This window comes from Urocitellus parryii, chromosome 5 (assembly GCF_045843805.1).
Source record: "Urocitellus parryii isolate mUroPar1 chromosome 5, mUroPar1.hap1, whole genome shotgun sequence".
NCBI classification, from domain to species: domain Eukaryota; kingdom Metazoa; phylum Chordata; class Mammalia; order Rodentia; family Sciuridae; genus Urocitellus; species Urocitellus parryii.
In genome coordinates this window covers 17,539,871-17,555,204 of record NC_135535.1, presented here as the reverse complement: position 1 = coordinate 17,555,204, position 15,334 = coordinate 17,539,871, and the positions used below count along the sequence as shown (strand labels likewise).

Below are 15,334 nucleotides of genomic sequence, written 5' to 3'. Positions count from 1 at the left end.
TGTTATTAATCTATTAGGGCTGACATATCTAGCAAGGTACCTCTAAGTACCTTAAAACAACAGAAACTATTTTCTCAGTTCTGGAGGCCAGAAATTTCAAATTCAGGTGTCATTTGCAGGGACATGCTCTGTATAATCATCCCTCTTCCTAGTGGTGGTGGCCTTCAATCCTGGTAGTCCTTGGCTTGCTGCACATCACTCACTCTGTCTCTCTTTGTTGTGCAGTGTCCTCCCTGTGTCTGTCTTTACATGGCATTTTCCTCTTAGGAAGGCAACAGTAGTATCAGATTAGGCTCTCAACTTAATTTGGTTGTATTAGTTTTAAACAAGGCCACATTGACAGGTACTAGGACTAAGACTGCAACAATTGTTCTGGGAACAATTCAACCTGTAGTAATGCTCATTTAAGTTTTCCAGTTATTTTTAAATTTTAATTTGGTTTCTCAATTGGGGATTAAGAACCTTATGAAAGACCATCACAAATATTACAAATTTTGTTACATAATACAATTCCAAAATGATTTTAAGTGTTTTGACTTAAGCCATTTTGTCCCATCATTACAGATGTCAAATACCTGTAAGAACTGAAATACAGGATACAGTGTAATAATTATATAATAGTAATAAAACTATAAAGTAATAATACTGTAATAAAATAGTATTAACATTAATAAAAATAAGACTGTGAATCCTAACCAATTTTAGTGCATCTGTGTCAATTTTGAACTACTGACAAATTCGAAAAATGGTACTTTCCAATATTTAGAAACTGTTAATTAACTTAGACTCCATAAGCATTCATTCCCAATATCGCTTTTATTATATTTACTTTATATTTCCCATTTTACCACTGCAGTGAAGCTTATTCAGAAAAACAAACCAGAATTATAATGGCAGGACACGTTGCTATTATAATTAAGGCATAATTATATTCAAGGCTCGGTATCTTCTAAACCATGTTCAAGAAGCTGATGATGTATATACTTTGGCAGTTTACAACAGAGTCTGGTCAAATATAAAAATGTCACCATATCAGTCAATATTTACTGAGTACCTCTTTCTGAAGTTGGCATTGGTAGGTACTTAAGGACAAGTAGTTTGACTCAATAAATTAAAAAAAATACATATTTAAGACAATATTCTCAGAGTTCTTAGCACAGTTGTATTTTGAAATTTCTATTGCTGAGAAATTTGAGGTTCATGCTTAATGTGCTCTCTCTCTTTCAGTCCCAAAAGCTCGGTTTTGAGTTCTCCAGGCTTTGGTGGAATATCAGGTATGGTCTACAAAACAAAACAGAAAACATATATGCCAATGCTTTCTTAGACTGTCAATTCAACATGACTTGAAAGATTTTTAAACTAATGAGTAAAATCAAAAGTTCCCTGCTTGCTACTCAATAATAAAACTTTAAGAGAACCTCTGGTTGATCTAAATTTCTTTCTAGCCCTATATTTATGATTCTATCACCCTGGCAATATCTTAAATACTAAAGGAGTCACAGAGAAACAGTTTGTATCAATTTCAATTGATAAACTCAGTCTGAGTAAAACTTTCCATATTTGGAAATTCATTCCTACAGTATTTACTGATTCTCCATGTATACCTGGCCCAGGAAACAGTCATTAGGGATTAATTCTTTACTCAAAAATATTAAGTGTCATTTTGTGCAATGCATAAAACAAAGAACAAAAAACACATAGAATCCCTGTCTTGGAGAAAGGTCAAGAAAAGCATGAGAAGGTGACTATTTGTTTTGGTAATAACTATATTGAGATGTAATTTATATACCACACATTCTCCCATTTAAAGTGCATAATTCAGGGCTTGGGTGTAGCTCAGTGGTAGAGCACTTACCGATCATATATGAAGCCCTGTGTTCAATCCCTAGCAACACACACGAAGTGTATAATTCAAAATAGTTTTTAGTGCAGTATATTTACAGAGTTGTGAGTCCATCACAATAAATTGGAGAACATTTTCATCATCTTTAAACTCCTTAGCACCGACCCCAAGTTACATTCCCACCAGTAGCGCACGTAGGTTCCAATGTCTCCACATCCTTGATGACACCTGTTACTGTTCATTATAGTGGTTATGAAGTGGTCTCTCATTGTGGTTTTGATTTGCATTTCTGTGATAGCTAATGATGTTGAACATCTTTTCATTTGCTTATTGGCTAAGAAGGTGACTTCTTTTTTTTTTGTGTGTGTGTGTGTGTGTGTGTGTGGTGCTGGGGACTGAACTCAGGGCCTTGTGCATGCATGCAAGGCAAGCACTCTACCAACTGAGCTATATCCCCAGCCCCAAGAAGGTGACTGTTGAACAAAGACATGGAGGAAGAAGAGGAAAGCAGTCCTGCAGTTATCTGTTTCAGGAGGATGAAACCACAAATGCAGACGGCTTAAGGCAGGAGTGTGCTTTCATTTTGGACAAAAAGCAAGGATGTCAGAATAACTACAAAGTGTTCAACACAGGAGGAGACAGGGCAGGGTGGAAAAGGGGAGACCCCAGTAGTTTTCCCTCAGATGGGAAAGTTTTTAAGAGTGACATGACCCCCCTAACACATCTGATAGAGCACTAATCTCTACGGTATATACGAACTCAAAAAGCTAAATACCAAAAAACCAAATAACCCAATCAACAAATCGGCCAAGGACATGAACAGACACTTCTCAGAAAAGGATATTCAACAAATATATGAAAAAATGTTCATCATCTCTAGCAATTAGAGAAATGCAAATCAAAACTACTCTAAGATACCATCTGACTCCAGTCAGAATGGCAGCTATTATGAAGACAAACATCAATAAGTGTTGGCGAGGATATGGGGAAAGGGCACACTCATACATTGCTGGGGGGACTGCAAATTGGTGCAGCCAATATGGAAAGCAGTATGGAGATTCCTTGGAAAACTGGGAATGAAACCACCATTTGACCCAGCTATCCCTCTCCTCAGTCTATACCCAAAGGACTTAAAAACAGCATATTATAGGGACACAGCCACATCAATGTTTATAGCAGCACAATTCACAATAGCTAAACTGTGGAACCAACCTAGATGCCCTTCAGTAGATGAATGGATTAAAAATGTGGCATATACACAAAATGGAATATTACTCAGCATTAAAAGAGAATACAATCATGGCATTTGCAGGTAAATGGATGGCGTTGGAGAAGATAATGCTAAATGAAGTTAGCCAATCCCAAAAACACAAATGGCGAATGTTTTCTCTGATATAAGGTGATCGACTCATAGTGTGGTACAGAGAGGGAGCATGGGAGGAAAAGACGAATTATAGATAGGGCAGAGGGGTGGGAGGGAAAGAGAGGGAGCAGGGGGGTTAGCAATGATCGTGGAATGTGATGGACATCATTATCCAAAGTACATGTATGGGGGAGGGGAGGGGGGATAGTAGAGGATAGGAAAGGCAGAATACAATAGACACTAGTATGGCAGTATGTAAAAACATGGATGTATAACCGATGTGATTCTGCAATCTGTATATGGGGTAAAATGGGAGTTCATAACCCACTTGAATCAAATGTATGAAATATGATATGTCAAGAGCTATGTAATGTTTTGAACAACTAATAAAAAAAGTACACGTATGAAGACATGAATTGGGAGTCAACCTACTTTATATAGATATGAAAAATTGTTCTATATGTGTAATAAGAATTGTGATGCATTCCGCTGTCATGTATTTAAAAAAATAAAAGCAATTAAAATTTAAAAATTTTTAAAAAGTTAACCTTTAAAAAAAAGAGGGACATGACCTAACTCAAGTGTAAAAAAAAATGACAATGGTAGCTTTGTTGAGACTGTAGGAAAAGGAAAGCAAGAATGGAAGGCAGAAGATGGTGAGGAAGCTACCACAATAACTGAGGAAAGAGACGGCTTGAACAGGGGAGTAATATCGGAGGTGGTGAGATGTATTTTTCAGATTAATCCAATGAGATGTGTTGAAGAGTGCAGTGAGAGATAGGAATCAAGTTTCCATCTGAACAGGTTTCAACCTCAACAACTAGTAGAGTCACTTCTTTGCTATTGTGACGAGCCGTGCTGGCCGACCAGAACAAAGCATGCTTAAAAGTTCTCCCTTAAGACAACCCTGATGCAGCCAATTTGGAAAGCAGTATGGAGATTTCTTGGAAAGCTGGGAATGGAACCACCATTTGACCCAGCTATTCCCCTTCTCGGTCTATTCCCTAAAGACCTAATAAGAGCATGCTACAGGGACACTGCTACATCGATGTTCATAGCAGCACAATTCACGATAGCAAGATTGTGGAATCAGCCTAGATGCCCTTCAATAGATGAATGGATAAAAAAAAATGTGGCATTTATACACAATGGAGTATTACTCTGCATTAAAAAATGACAAAATCATAGAATTTGGAGGGAAATGGATGGCATTAGAGCAGATTATGCTAAGTGAAGCTAGTCAATCTTTAAAAAACAAATACCAAATGACCCCTTTGATATAAGGGGAGTAAACAAGGACAGAGTAGGGACGAAGAGCTTGAGAAGAAGATGTACATTAAACAGGGATGAGAGGTGGGAGGGAAAGGGAGTGAGAAGGGAAATTGCATGGAAATGGAAGGCGATCCTCAGGGTTATACATAAGGACATATAAGAGGAAAGGAGGGGTAAGACAAGATAATACAAATGGAAGAAATGATTTACAGTAGAAGGGGTAGAGAGAGAAAAGGGGAGGGGAGGGGAGGGGAGGGGGGATAGTAGAGAATAGAACAGACAGCAGAATACATCAGACACTAGAAAGGCAATTTGTCAATCAATGGAAGGGTAACTGATGTGATACAGCAATCTGTATACGGGGTATAATTGGGAGTTCATAACCCACTTGAATCAAATTGTGAAATATGATGTATTAAGAACTATGTAATGTTTTGAACGACCAACAATAAAAAAAAAGAAAAAAAAAAAAAAAAGACAACCCTGAGAAGAAGCCCTAGGCAGCAAGCCATCAAGATCTTCTCTGTTTTGAACTCTAACTAAAATTTTTTAACTCTAACTAAATTGTCATACTGAACAATTCCAAAATTATAGGGAAAGAACATGAATACCTTAAATGTTAGAAAAGCATAAAGCATCCTAAACACAGCCAGCCAGCCTGGCTTCAGTTCCTACAGCGGTACCCTACTGCCAATACTACTAGCCAGACAGACTGGGGTGCCCCTTCAGTATGCTCCTTCTAAAAACTGTCCCTATACTTTGGGAAAAGCAGCTCAAAGCCTCCTCTCAAAGTACAGGTAGCTGCTGGCAACAGCCCCTGCACATTTCCAATTATAATGAGATGGGTAATCAAAAGTTAATTTCCCAGTGTCAAATTCTAAGCATTCCTTCCTTTATAAGAGTTGCTGATGGATATTTCTGCATAAGCTAAACACTAAACTGCATTTCTGTGGAAAGTTCTTACCACTTTCTGTCTCCACTAAGTGTCCTTGATGTTGCAGTTAGAACTCTTAGAAGCAGTCTGAAGAGATAAGAAAGAGCTACTGCAGCACTGTTTGTCTGAAAAGTATACACCACCTAAATGTCAACCAGGGACTGCGCAGGTCATGTAGGAATATCTATATTATAAAACACTAATACATGATAGTTGGCTGAGTGTGGAGCTCAGTGGTAGAGCACTTGCTCACATGTGTGAAGCCCCAGAGTTGATCCCAGCACCCCAAAACAAACTATACAAAGGATAAAAAGAATAAAGATTATTACATAACCATTCACATAGATGTTAACCGAAACAAGCAAGCTGAGAAATACATACATTAACTCCTATTTATGTGGAGAAAAACACTCCATAAACTGTGTGTGTGCACGTGTGTACACACCAATCAAAAAAGGAGAAATGGGGAGCAGACAGAAGAAAGGGCATTATCTGGGGATCTTCACACTTGACTCACTTCCATTGGAAGGTTTTACAAGGGGGTTATATTATTTTATAAACAGGAACAAAAAAGAAACACCAAACAGAAATCTTAGGCCTCAGGTCTTTAAATCAATACCTCATTAAGCCATGACCTTGGGAAATCACCTCACTTTTCCAAACCTAAGTTTCCTCATTTGAAAACTGGGATCAACACCTAAGAAATTATACTGACAACTAACTGAAATGAATTCACTGCACTACACAGGGTTGGTTCTGTGTTACCTGTATGGGCAGAGTCTAAGCTCAGTACACTGCTGCAAACCACTGCAATGTGCCTATGGTATAACACTTGGACACTCTTTAATTGTTTGCACTATTCTTTCTCATCCCCATCTTCCCAAGATCTTAATGCCTGAAAATCAGGCCTTACTTCCCTGTTCCTAAATCAATGAATGCTTATTACCATTAAGTTACACTTCTCCCTCTTTTGTATGCCTATATTCACTTATTCTTCATTCTACAAAATTTTGCTGGTCATCAGCTACATTCCAAGCTCTCAAAAGAGAACCAGATGGACAGTTCTTTTGGAGAATTTACATTCTAGTGGAACAAGCAACGACAAGAAAACGGACAAAGGAATAAATAACTGCAAATTGCAACAAGTGCTCTATGGAAACAAAGGACTGAGTGGAATAGCACAGGAGGAAAGAATCCTGTCAGAGCTGGCCAAAGAACTCATTGCTGGAGGGGATATTTAAGCAAAGATCTTCAGATTTTATTGTAGATGTTGTTATCGGGATTGAACTCAGGAGCCTTTAATCACTGAGCCCCATCGCCAGCCCACCTTTATAATTTAGAGACAGGGTCTCGCTGAGTTGCTTAGGGCCTCGCGATCCTCCTGCCTCAGCCTTCCAAGGGGCTGGTATAAGATCTAAGTTTGAAGGAAAAAGAAATCACGCCAAGATTTGGAAGAAAAGCATCAGAGAGGAAAAGAAGGCTCTGTGGTAGGGATAGGGTGGGTGCATTGGAGAAGGAGCATGGAAGTCAGTGTGGCTGCAACAGAGGGAACAGGGAGGAATGGCCTGTAGTGGTAGGGACCACATTGTGGACCACAACGTGACCTCACAGGCCATGCATAGCTCTAGGGTCAGCCGGAAGCCATCATAGGGTTTTAGGCTTGGGGCAGGTGGGATCCTAGTTTCGCTTAAGGTCCTTTTTGCTGCTGTGAGGAGCATGGAGTGGTCCAGCAAGGGGGAAAGAGGGCCCCTCCGCCACTCACCAGGTCAGGCCGGTAGTACCTGTGCACCACTTCGGCCCCCGCGAACATGGCCAGGAGGCTAGCCGCGAACATTTTCAGGTAAGTGGTCATGGGCACGCCCGCGGGCATGGTCCGAGGGCTGCACAGGGAGGGGAGAGGCAGCGTTAGAAGGCCGTGGGCTCAGGACTACACCATGCGGGCCGCGGCGCCTGGGTTAGCGCGGAAACCAGCGGGACAGGGACTGTGCACGGAAGGGGCGGGGCCAAAGCTCCCGGACTCTCTCCGTCCAGCGCCTCGGTCACAACACGAGGTCGCCCAGCGGACTAACACTCGTTCCAGGCCCAAACCCAGCCTTCAACCTTATCAACGAGAGGTGCTGGGCCAGCAGAACGCAAAGGCGGCGCTTGCACAGCAAGCGGAAGGCTGATACCAGGTAGCTTTCGCGCCCCGTCAGCCTCTAGAGGGGGAAACGCAGACCACACACCCCACTCCCCTGAGGACACGCCCCGGCAGAGACATTACCGCGAATTGCTTAGGCGCGGGGCAGCCCAGCCGAGTGAGGGCGGAAGTGCGTCCTGGAGCCGGAGCTGACCTCAGGCTGTCCGGACCTAAAGTGTAATGGGTGCCTTGCCGGAGGAGAAAGCGAGGGCACTGCCGGCGCCTGCGCACTTGCATAGTTCCGGCGGAAGTTGGGGGAGAACTAATGTGCTGTATCTTAACTTCCACACCTTTTCTAGCCGGGTCTCCTTGTGCCGCATCACGGTTGTGGAAGATGGATTTCCCTGGCTTATGTGGTGTCTCAGGTCCTTTCGCATAAAGGGAATTGCGCGCTTTTACTACTTTTAAGAAGGGTTGGAGTTTCATGCACTGAGCGATCGCGTGCTCTTACGTAAGGTCCCTGCGGAGTTAAAAGCGCTCACGGTCCTTGTTTTTGGTCCTTTAATACCTGAGATAGAGCCACGCCCAGACAACTGTTGGGAAATGAGAAACCTAAAGTCCATGTTACCCAATCCATGCATTTTAAAATTGTTGTGTGGATTGATTTTTGTCAACCAAAAATCGCGAGAATGAATTCTGCAGGATTAAGGTGTGTATAACATGAATTGTGACCCACGCACTTATTTATTTATTTGGTACTGGAGATTGAACTCTGGGGCACTCGACAACTAAGCCACATCCCCAGCCCCATTTTGTATTTTATTTAGAGACAGGGTCTTGAAAGACCCTAGCCCAGTTAGCCCAGTTACCTAAGGCCAAGATATGAAACCAAGATATCAGGCAGGCCATAAACAGGTTCAGGCGCCTGGCATGCTTTCCGGACAACCGGTTGAAGAACAGAGCACCTGCATCCTGAGGCATGAATGAATAAACCGGAACAGATAAGCAGGAACAGAAAGAATAGAATGCAGACCTGTGGTTTTTGGAATGCAGACCTGTACCCCCTAGGTGGCCTATATGCTAGATTTAAACAAACCAATAAGAAACCTGTTGCTTCCCGCGCGCGCGAAACCTGTCCCAAACCCTATAAAAATCTCTGTATCCCCAAGCCCGGTGTGCCAGTTCACCAAAGCTCCGGCTGAGGTTCTGCTGGACACCCGCAGGCGCCTGTGTCCCAATAAACCCCCTCGTGCTTTTGCAGCCAGTGTTTCGTGTGATTCTCCTTGGACAGGGAAACGGGGGTCTTTCATAAACGGGGTGCTTTTCAGTCTCACTGAGTTGCTTAGCCCCTTGCTTTTGCTGAGGCTCCTGCCTCAGCCTCCAGAGCCACTGAGATTACAGGTGTGCACCACCAGCCAGCGGCTGATATACTCATTTATTTTTAAACAATATTATGGAGGTGTATCAGTTATTTTAAACGATACTATTGTTGCGGTTTGCCACGTATACACACATGAAGCCATTCCAACAATCCACATAAACATCCATCACCCTCAAAAGCTTGTTCCCATCCGCTCCGGAGGTTGAGGCAGGATCGCCAGTTCAAAGCCATCTTCAGCAACCTAACGAGGCCCTAAGCAATTCAGACCCTGTGTCTAAAATATATATATATATATATATATATATATATATATATATATATATATATATATATATATATACTGACGATGTGGCTTAATGGTTCAATGCCCGGTACCAAAAAAAAAAAAAAAAAAAAAACAAGTTTCTTGACTCTTTCTTATCCCTCCCTATGATACCGCGAGTTATTGGTGAGGAGTTCTGTTTCCTCACATGCTGAAGTTTGAACATTAGAGAAGCTCAGAGGCAAGCATATAAAGCAGGGTTTATTTTAAAAGGGGTAACATAGACTTCTGAGAGGGAGAAGGGGGCTATAGCTAGTATTCTGGTATCCCAAGAAGCAGGGTGTTCTTCCCTTTTTATGTCTTAAACATCCTTTGTTCTCTGGCCCTTTCCCCTTATCCCTCTCCTTCCTGCCTATGTGACTAGGCCCAGAAAATGCTGCACAGTGGGGTGGCCAAAAGGTGGAAAACAGGTGGGCTGAAAGGGGAACTGCAAGACCGAGCAGCCTGAGCAGCCCGGGACACATTAATTAACAAGCTATGACTCCCTGTAGAGAGGGGCAATGCCTGAGACAAGTTACCCTAGCCACAGGCTGGAGCAGGGGCAGGTTTTTGATAAGGGTGGAGGTAGAGCTCTGAAATAATTAACATTTCAATCCTTCAGAGGACAGTCTCGAACTTGCTGGACTCACTCAAAATTGGCCTTCATGATCCAACCTCAGTTTTTTTTGTTTTTTTTTTTTTTTTTTTTTTTGCCTATCAGTACTGACTGCCTAATTCTGGCTTCACCTGTGCCACGCTGCTTCATTCTCTGATCAGCTTTCTGTCACCAGATTGGTTTGCACCTTCTAGAATAGTATATAAATGGAGTCAAACAGCATACACTATTTTTTTATCTACCTTATTTCAGTCAGCAGGGTTGAGACTCTTCCACGTTGTTGTATGTGTCAGTAGTTCCTTCCTTTTTATTGCTGAGTATATTTATACAATTGGTGTAAATATACTCAGCAATATTGGACCTTTTGGTTTCCAGTTATTCGGTTAATAGAAATGGAGCCAAGGCAAATGACAGGTAGCTGATTATCAAAAAAAGGACATGAATAGATAGCCTTCCTCATCCATCCGTTGCTAACACCTCCAGCAGAGGGGGAAGGATCCACTTTCCAAAACAAGTGATTACCCTCTGGGCAGCTGTTTTCCTGCTTTTGGTCACAGCAGGCAAGGTAAGAGAAGAGGGCTTGAAAAACAGAAACCTAAAATCTATAAAGGGGCAAGACATACTCCCTCCCATAGGCATCAGCTCTGAGTCCCTAGTTCTCTCCCTTGGGGTCTACTCCCTCCCTGCCATCCCCCACCCTTCTTTGTTCTGTATTTTAAATAAGTTTTGCTTTCTATGTTTGCCTCAGTGTTTCTCAGGTGTTTAATCCTCAACACTAGGGGAACAGGGACCTGAGCCTGATTTTCAAGACTGGTCTCAGAAATAAAGCTCCTATGAACAGTAAAGTATATGAGGAAGAAGACTTGTAAACTTTTGCTTCCATTTCTTTTAGATACTTACCTAAGAAAAGAATGACTGGGCTGGGGATGTGGCTCAATCGGTAGCGTGCTCGCCTGGCATGCGTGCGGCCCGGGTTCGATCCTCAGCACCACATACAAGCAAAGATGTTGTGTCCGCCAAGAACTAAAAAATAAATATTAAAAAATTCTCTCTCTCTCTCTCTCTCTCTTAAAAAAAAATTCTGTGCATTTCTTAATTCATTCTTTAAAAAAAAAAAAGAATGACTGGCATAATATATATATCCTTGTGCATCTTTCTTGGATGTAATATGAATGGTATGTTTTCTAATTGTTGTTAATATATAGAATACAATTGATTTTTCTTATGTTAATGCTTTATCTTTCAGTCTTGCTAATTGTACTTATTAATTATATTACTTTTTTTGTAGAATCCTAGAATCCGTAGTATTTTCTACGTAAACCATTATGAGAACTATGAATACAGTATTTTTAAAATATTTTTTAGTTCTCAATGGACCTTTATTTATTTATGTGCAGAGCTGAGAATTGAATCCAGTACCTCACACATGCTAGGCAAGCACTCCACCACTGAACCACAACCCCAACCCTGATTATAGTATTTTTTATAGATGTAATTTATCATACTTGAGGAAGTTCCCCAGCAAGTTTCCTCTTTTTCTAGCCTGATGAAATTTGTTTTTATTAGAAATGAATGTTTATCAAATGCTGAATCTGCATCTATGCAGATTATTACCCTTTTTGTAGTTTATTAATGAATTATACAGATTGATTTTCAAATGTTAAACCAATCTTGTATTATTCATATAAATTCTACTTAGTTATGATCTTTTTTATACATTGATTCAGTTTTCTAAATTTTTTTTAAGAGAGATTGAGAGGGGGGGGGAGAGAGAGAGAGAGAGAGAATTTTTAATATTTATTTTTTAGTTCTCGGCGGACACAACATCTTTGTTGGTATGTGGTGCTGAGGATCGAACCCGGGCCGCACGCATGCCAGGCGAGCGCGCTACCACTTGAGCCACGTCCTCAGCCCAGTTTTCTAAATTTTGTTCAGAATTTTACATTTATTTTCATGACAGATATTGGTCTTAGATTTTTCTTTTTCTCTTTTCTTTTTGGTACTGAGGATTGAAACTAGAAGTACTTAACCACTGAGCGACATCTCCATCTTTTTGTGTGTGTGTGTGTGTGTGGTGCTGGGGATTGAACCCAGGGCCTGGTGCATGCAAGGCAAGAACTCTACCAACTGAGCTACATCCCCCTAGACCTTTTTTATATTTCTAGAGACAGGCTCTTGAGGCCTTGCTTAGGGCCTTGCTAAGTCACTGAAGCTGGCTTTGAACTCAGGGTTCTCCTTCCTCAGCCTCCCAAGCTGCTGCTGGTGGGATTACAAGTGTGCACTACCACACCAGGCCTGTAGTTTTATTGTTGTTGTTGTTTTGTAGTATTTTTTTGTACTTTTGGTAACAGAGTAACGTTGGCCTCCTCACATGAATTGGAAAATATTCCTTCCTCATCAGTATTCTGCAAGAACTTGACTGGATTGGTTTATTTCTTCCCTGAATGTCTGCTGTACTTCACTAGTGAGTCCAGATGAGCCTGGAGTTTTCTTTGGGGGAAGATTTTTCTGTTTTATTTTGGTTTGGTTTTGGAGCACCAAGGATTGAACCCATGAGAACTTAACCCATGGGTGCTTAATCGCTAAGCCACATCCCCAGCCCTTTGCATTTTTTATTTTAAGACAGTCTTGCTAAGTTGCTCAGGGACTCACTAAGTTGCTGAGGCTGACTTTGAACTTGAGATCCTCTTGCCTCAGCCTCCTAGGCTGCTGGGATTACAGGCATGTGCCACTGTGCCCAGCTCTCCATTGCTTAATTCATGTACAGTCTGTAATTCTATCATTTCATCTTTATATCATCTTTTTTGTGGGTTTTTGTTGTTGTTGTTGTTGTTAAGCCTGTGTAGAGGTTTATCAATTTTATTGATTTTCTCAAAGTTCAAGCTTTGGTGGCACTGATTTTTTTCCTCTATTGTTATTTCTATTTCACTGGTTTACACTCAATATTTATTATTTCCTTTATTTTGCTCATTTTGGGTTTAATTTTATCTTTGTTCTTTCATTTATTAAGGAAAAAGCTGAAGTTGTTGATGATTTAAGGACTTTCTTTTATTCTAATACTAGCATTTATTGTTCTAAAGGCATGCTCACTATTTACAGACCAGCTCTTTTGCTTTGAAAATCCTTTGGCTAGGTGTCCTTCTGCTTCCTCAAACTCTCTGCTGAAGCTCACAGGAATCCCCTAAAGGGTACACTCTGGAGCCAGAAAGCCCTGGCAATAATCTTGACTCAACACTTAGTAGCTGTAGTATGTATGTATGTATGTTTGTGTATGTATATATATATATATATATATATATATATATATATATATATATATATATACATACATACACACACACACACATATACCTTTATTTATTCATATGTGGTACTGAGGATAGAACCCTTTTGTAAAGTACAGATTATAACAATAGCTAACTGTGATGGTTAATTTTATGTGTCAGTTTGGTTGGACCATGACACCCCATGTATAGTCAAACATGGGGTATTCTGTGAGGTTTCTTTAAGATGAGTTTAACATTTAAAAGGGTACACTTTGAATAAAGCAAATTGCCCTCCCTCCATAAATGTGGGTTGGCTTTATCCAACCAGTTGAAGGCATGAACAGAACAAAACACTGAACTCGCTGGAGCGGGAGGGAAATCTTCAGTAGGAAACCTGTGGATTGGAACTGCATAATGGATAGAATATTCACATCTTCTTCCCCCAAAAAATCAAATGTTAAAACCTAATCACCAATATCAGTATTAGATGAGGTCTTTGGGAGGTGAATAGATCAAGAAGGCAGAGCCCTTGTAAAAATGAAATAAAATTAAATTGAACTAAAAATTTAAAAGCCCAGAGAGCTGCTTCTTCTATTCATCAATGTAAGGACAAAGCCAAAATTTACCATCTCTGAACCAGAAAGTGGGCCCTTACCATAATCTGAATCTATCTACTGGAGCCTGGATCTTGGATTTCTCAACCTCTGAAATGATGAGAAATAAATTTCTTTCTTTTTAGTTGTAGATGGACACAATATATTTATTTATTTCTATGTGGTGCTGAGGATGGAACCCACACATGAGAGGCAGGCACTCTGCCTCTGAGCTACAGCCCCAACCCAAGAAATAAATTTCTGTTGTTTATAAGCCACTCAGTTTATGGTGTTTTGTTATGGTAGCCCAAATGGACTAATATAACAACATTTGGCTCATAGGGTTCTCCTGAGGTTTAAGGCAATTAATACAAGCAAAACACTTAGAGCAGTCCATGTACTGTACATATTAAACAGACAGTAAACATTACCTGTTGAAGTCATCACCATTATTATTCTGACATAACTGTTTAACTGCCGGGGTTTTTTAAAATTTAAATATTTTGTTTTTGTTGGGCACAATACCTTTATTTTATTTTTATGTGGTGCTGAGGATTGAACTCAGTGCCCTGTTGGGCACAATACCTTTATTTTATTTTTATGTGGTGCTGAGGATTGAACTCAGTGCCCTGCACATGCTAGGCATGCGTTCTACCACTGAGCCACAACCTCTGCCCCATAACTGCTGTTTTTTTTTTTTTAATGCCTTTATTTCATTTGTTATTTTATGTGGTGCTGGGGATCAAACCCAGTGCCTCACACGTGCTAGGCAAGTGCTCTGCCACTGAGCTACAACTCCAGCCCCGATAACTGCTGTTTTTAATACCCATTCTCCTTGTTGCTGTGAGTGACTGGTCTCTAAGGCCCCTGTATTCAGTAGGGACACAGGAACCCACCTGTGGATGAAAAACCTGCAGTTTGAAAATCCCATCCAGTAGCAAATCTTGTCAATAAGATGTAACTGACAGGTGTAACATTAGCCAAGGAGAAAAAAGCCCAGTAGATTTCTGAAAGGGAGAGCAGGCATTCCAAGAAGAGAAGGGCAGACAAAGCTGGCCTGCAGTTTGTTGCAAGTTTCTGAAGTCCAGGCTAATTGGGTAGAGAGGACAGTACCATCTCTCAGGCATTCTGAAGCCTTGATGGACCAGGCTCACAAGCAGAGGAAGCTTGTCCTCCATGCTCTGATTCAGGTGGGTAAGAGAGAGGTACTGATGGGACAGAAGCCACTAGGCTGCAATCGCTTCACTCTTTTCAGGATCAATGTCTTGCTTCCCAGAAATTCCTCCCATAAACATCATTTTGCATACAGGACTGAGCAAAGGCCCCTTGTCTTAAATGGACGGCAGAGGGCTGGGATTGTAGCTTAGTGGTAGAGCACTTGCCTAGCATGTGTGAGGCACTGGGTTCAATCCTCAGCACCACATAAAAATAAATAAAATAAAGGTATTGTGTCCATATACAACTAAAAAAGATATTTTTAAAATCCAAAGTCTTTTTTTAATATTTTTTAGTTACCAATGGATTTTTCACTTTGTTTATTCATATGTGGTGCTGAGGATCCAACCGGGGCCTCACACATCTACACATCCCAGGCAAGGGTTCTACCACTGAGCCACAACCCCAGTCCCTACAACTAAAAAAAAAAA

General features: G+C 40.9%; 1 protein-coding gene across 1 annotated transcript; it reads right to left on the bottom strand.

Moving 5' to 3' along the window:
- Positions 1-805: 805 nt before the first annotated feature.
- On the bottom strand, positions 806-7,777 carry Uqcc6 (ubiquinol-cytochrome c reductase complex assembly factor 6). Its single transcript, XM_026397305.2, has 3 exons — positions 7,676-7,777; positions 7,175-7,292; positions 806-1,281 (listed from the first exon to the last, which is right to left on the bottom strand). Exons 2-3 carry the CDS (start codon positions 7,280-7,282, stop codon positions 1,177-1,179), a joined length of 213 nt encoding a protein of 70 aa, XP_026253090.1. The 5' UTR covers positions 7,283-7,292; positions 7,676-7,777; the 3' UTR covers positions 806-1,176.
- Between the last annotated feature and the right edge of the window lie 7,557 nt (positions 7,778-15,334).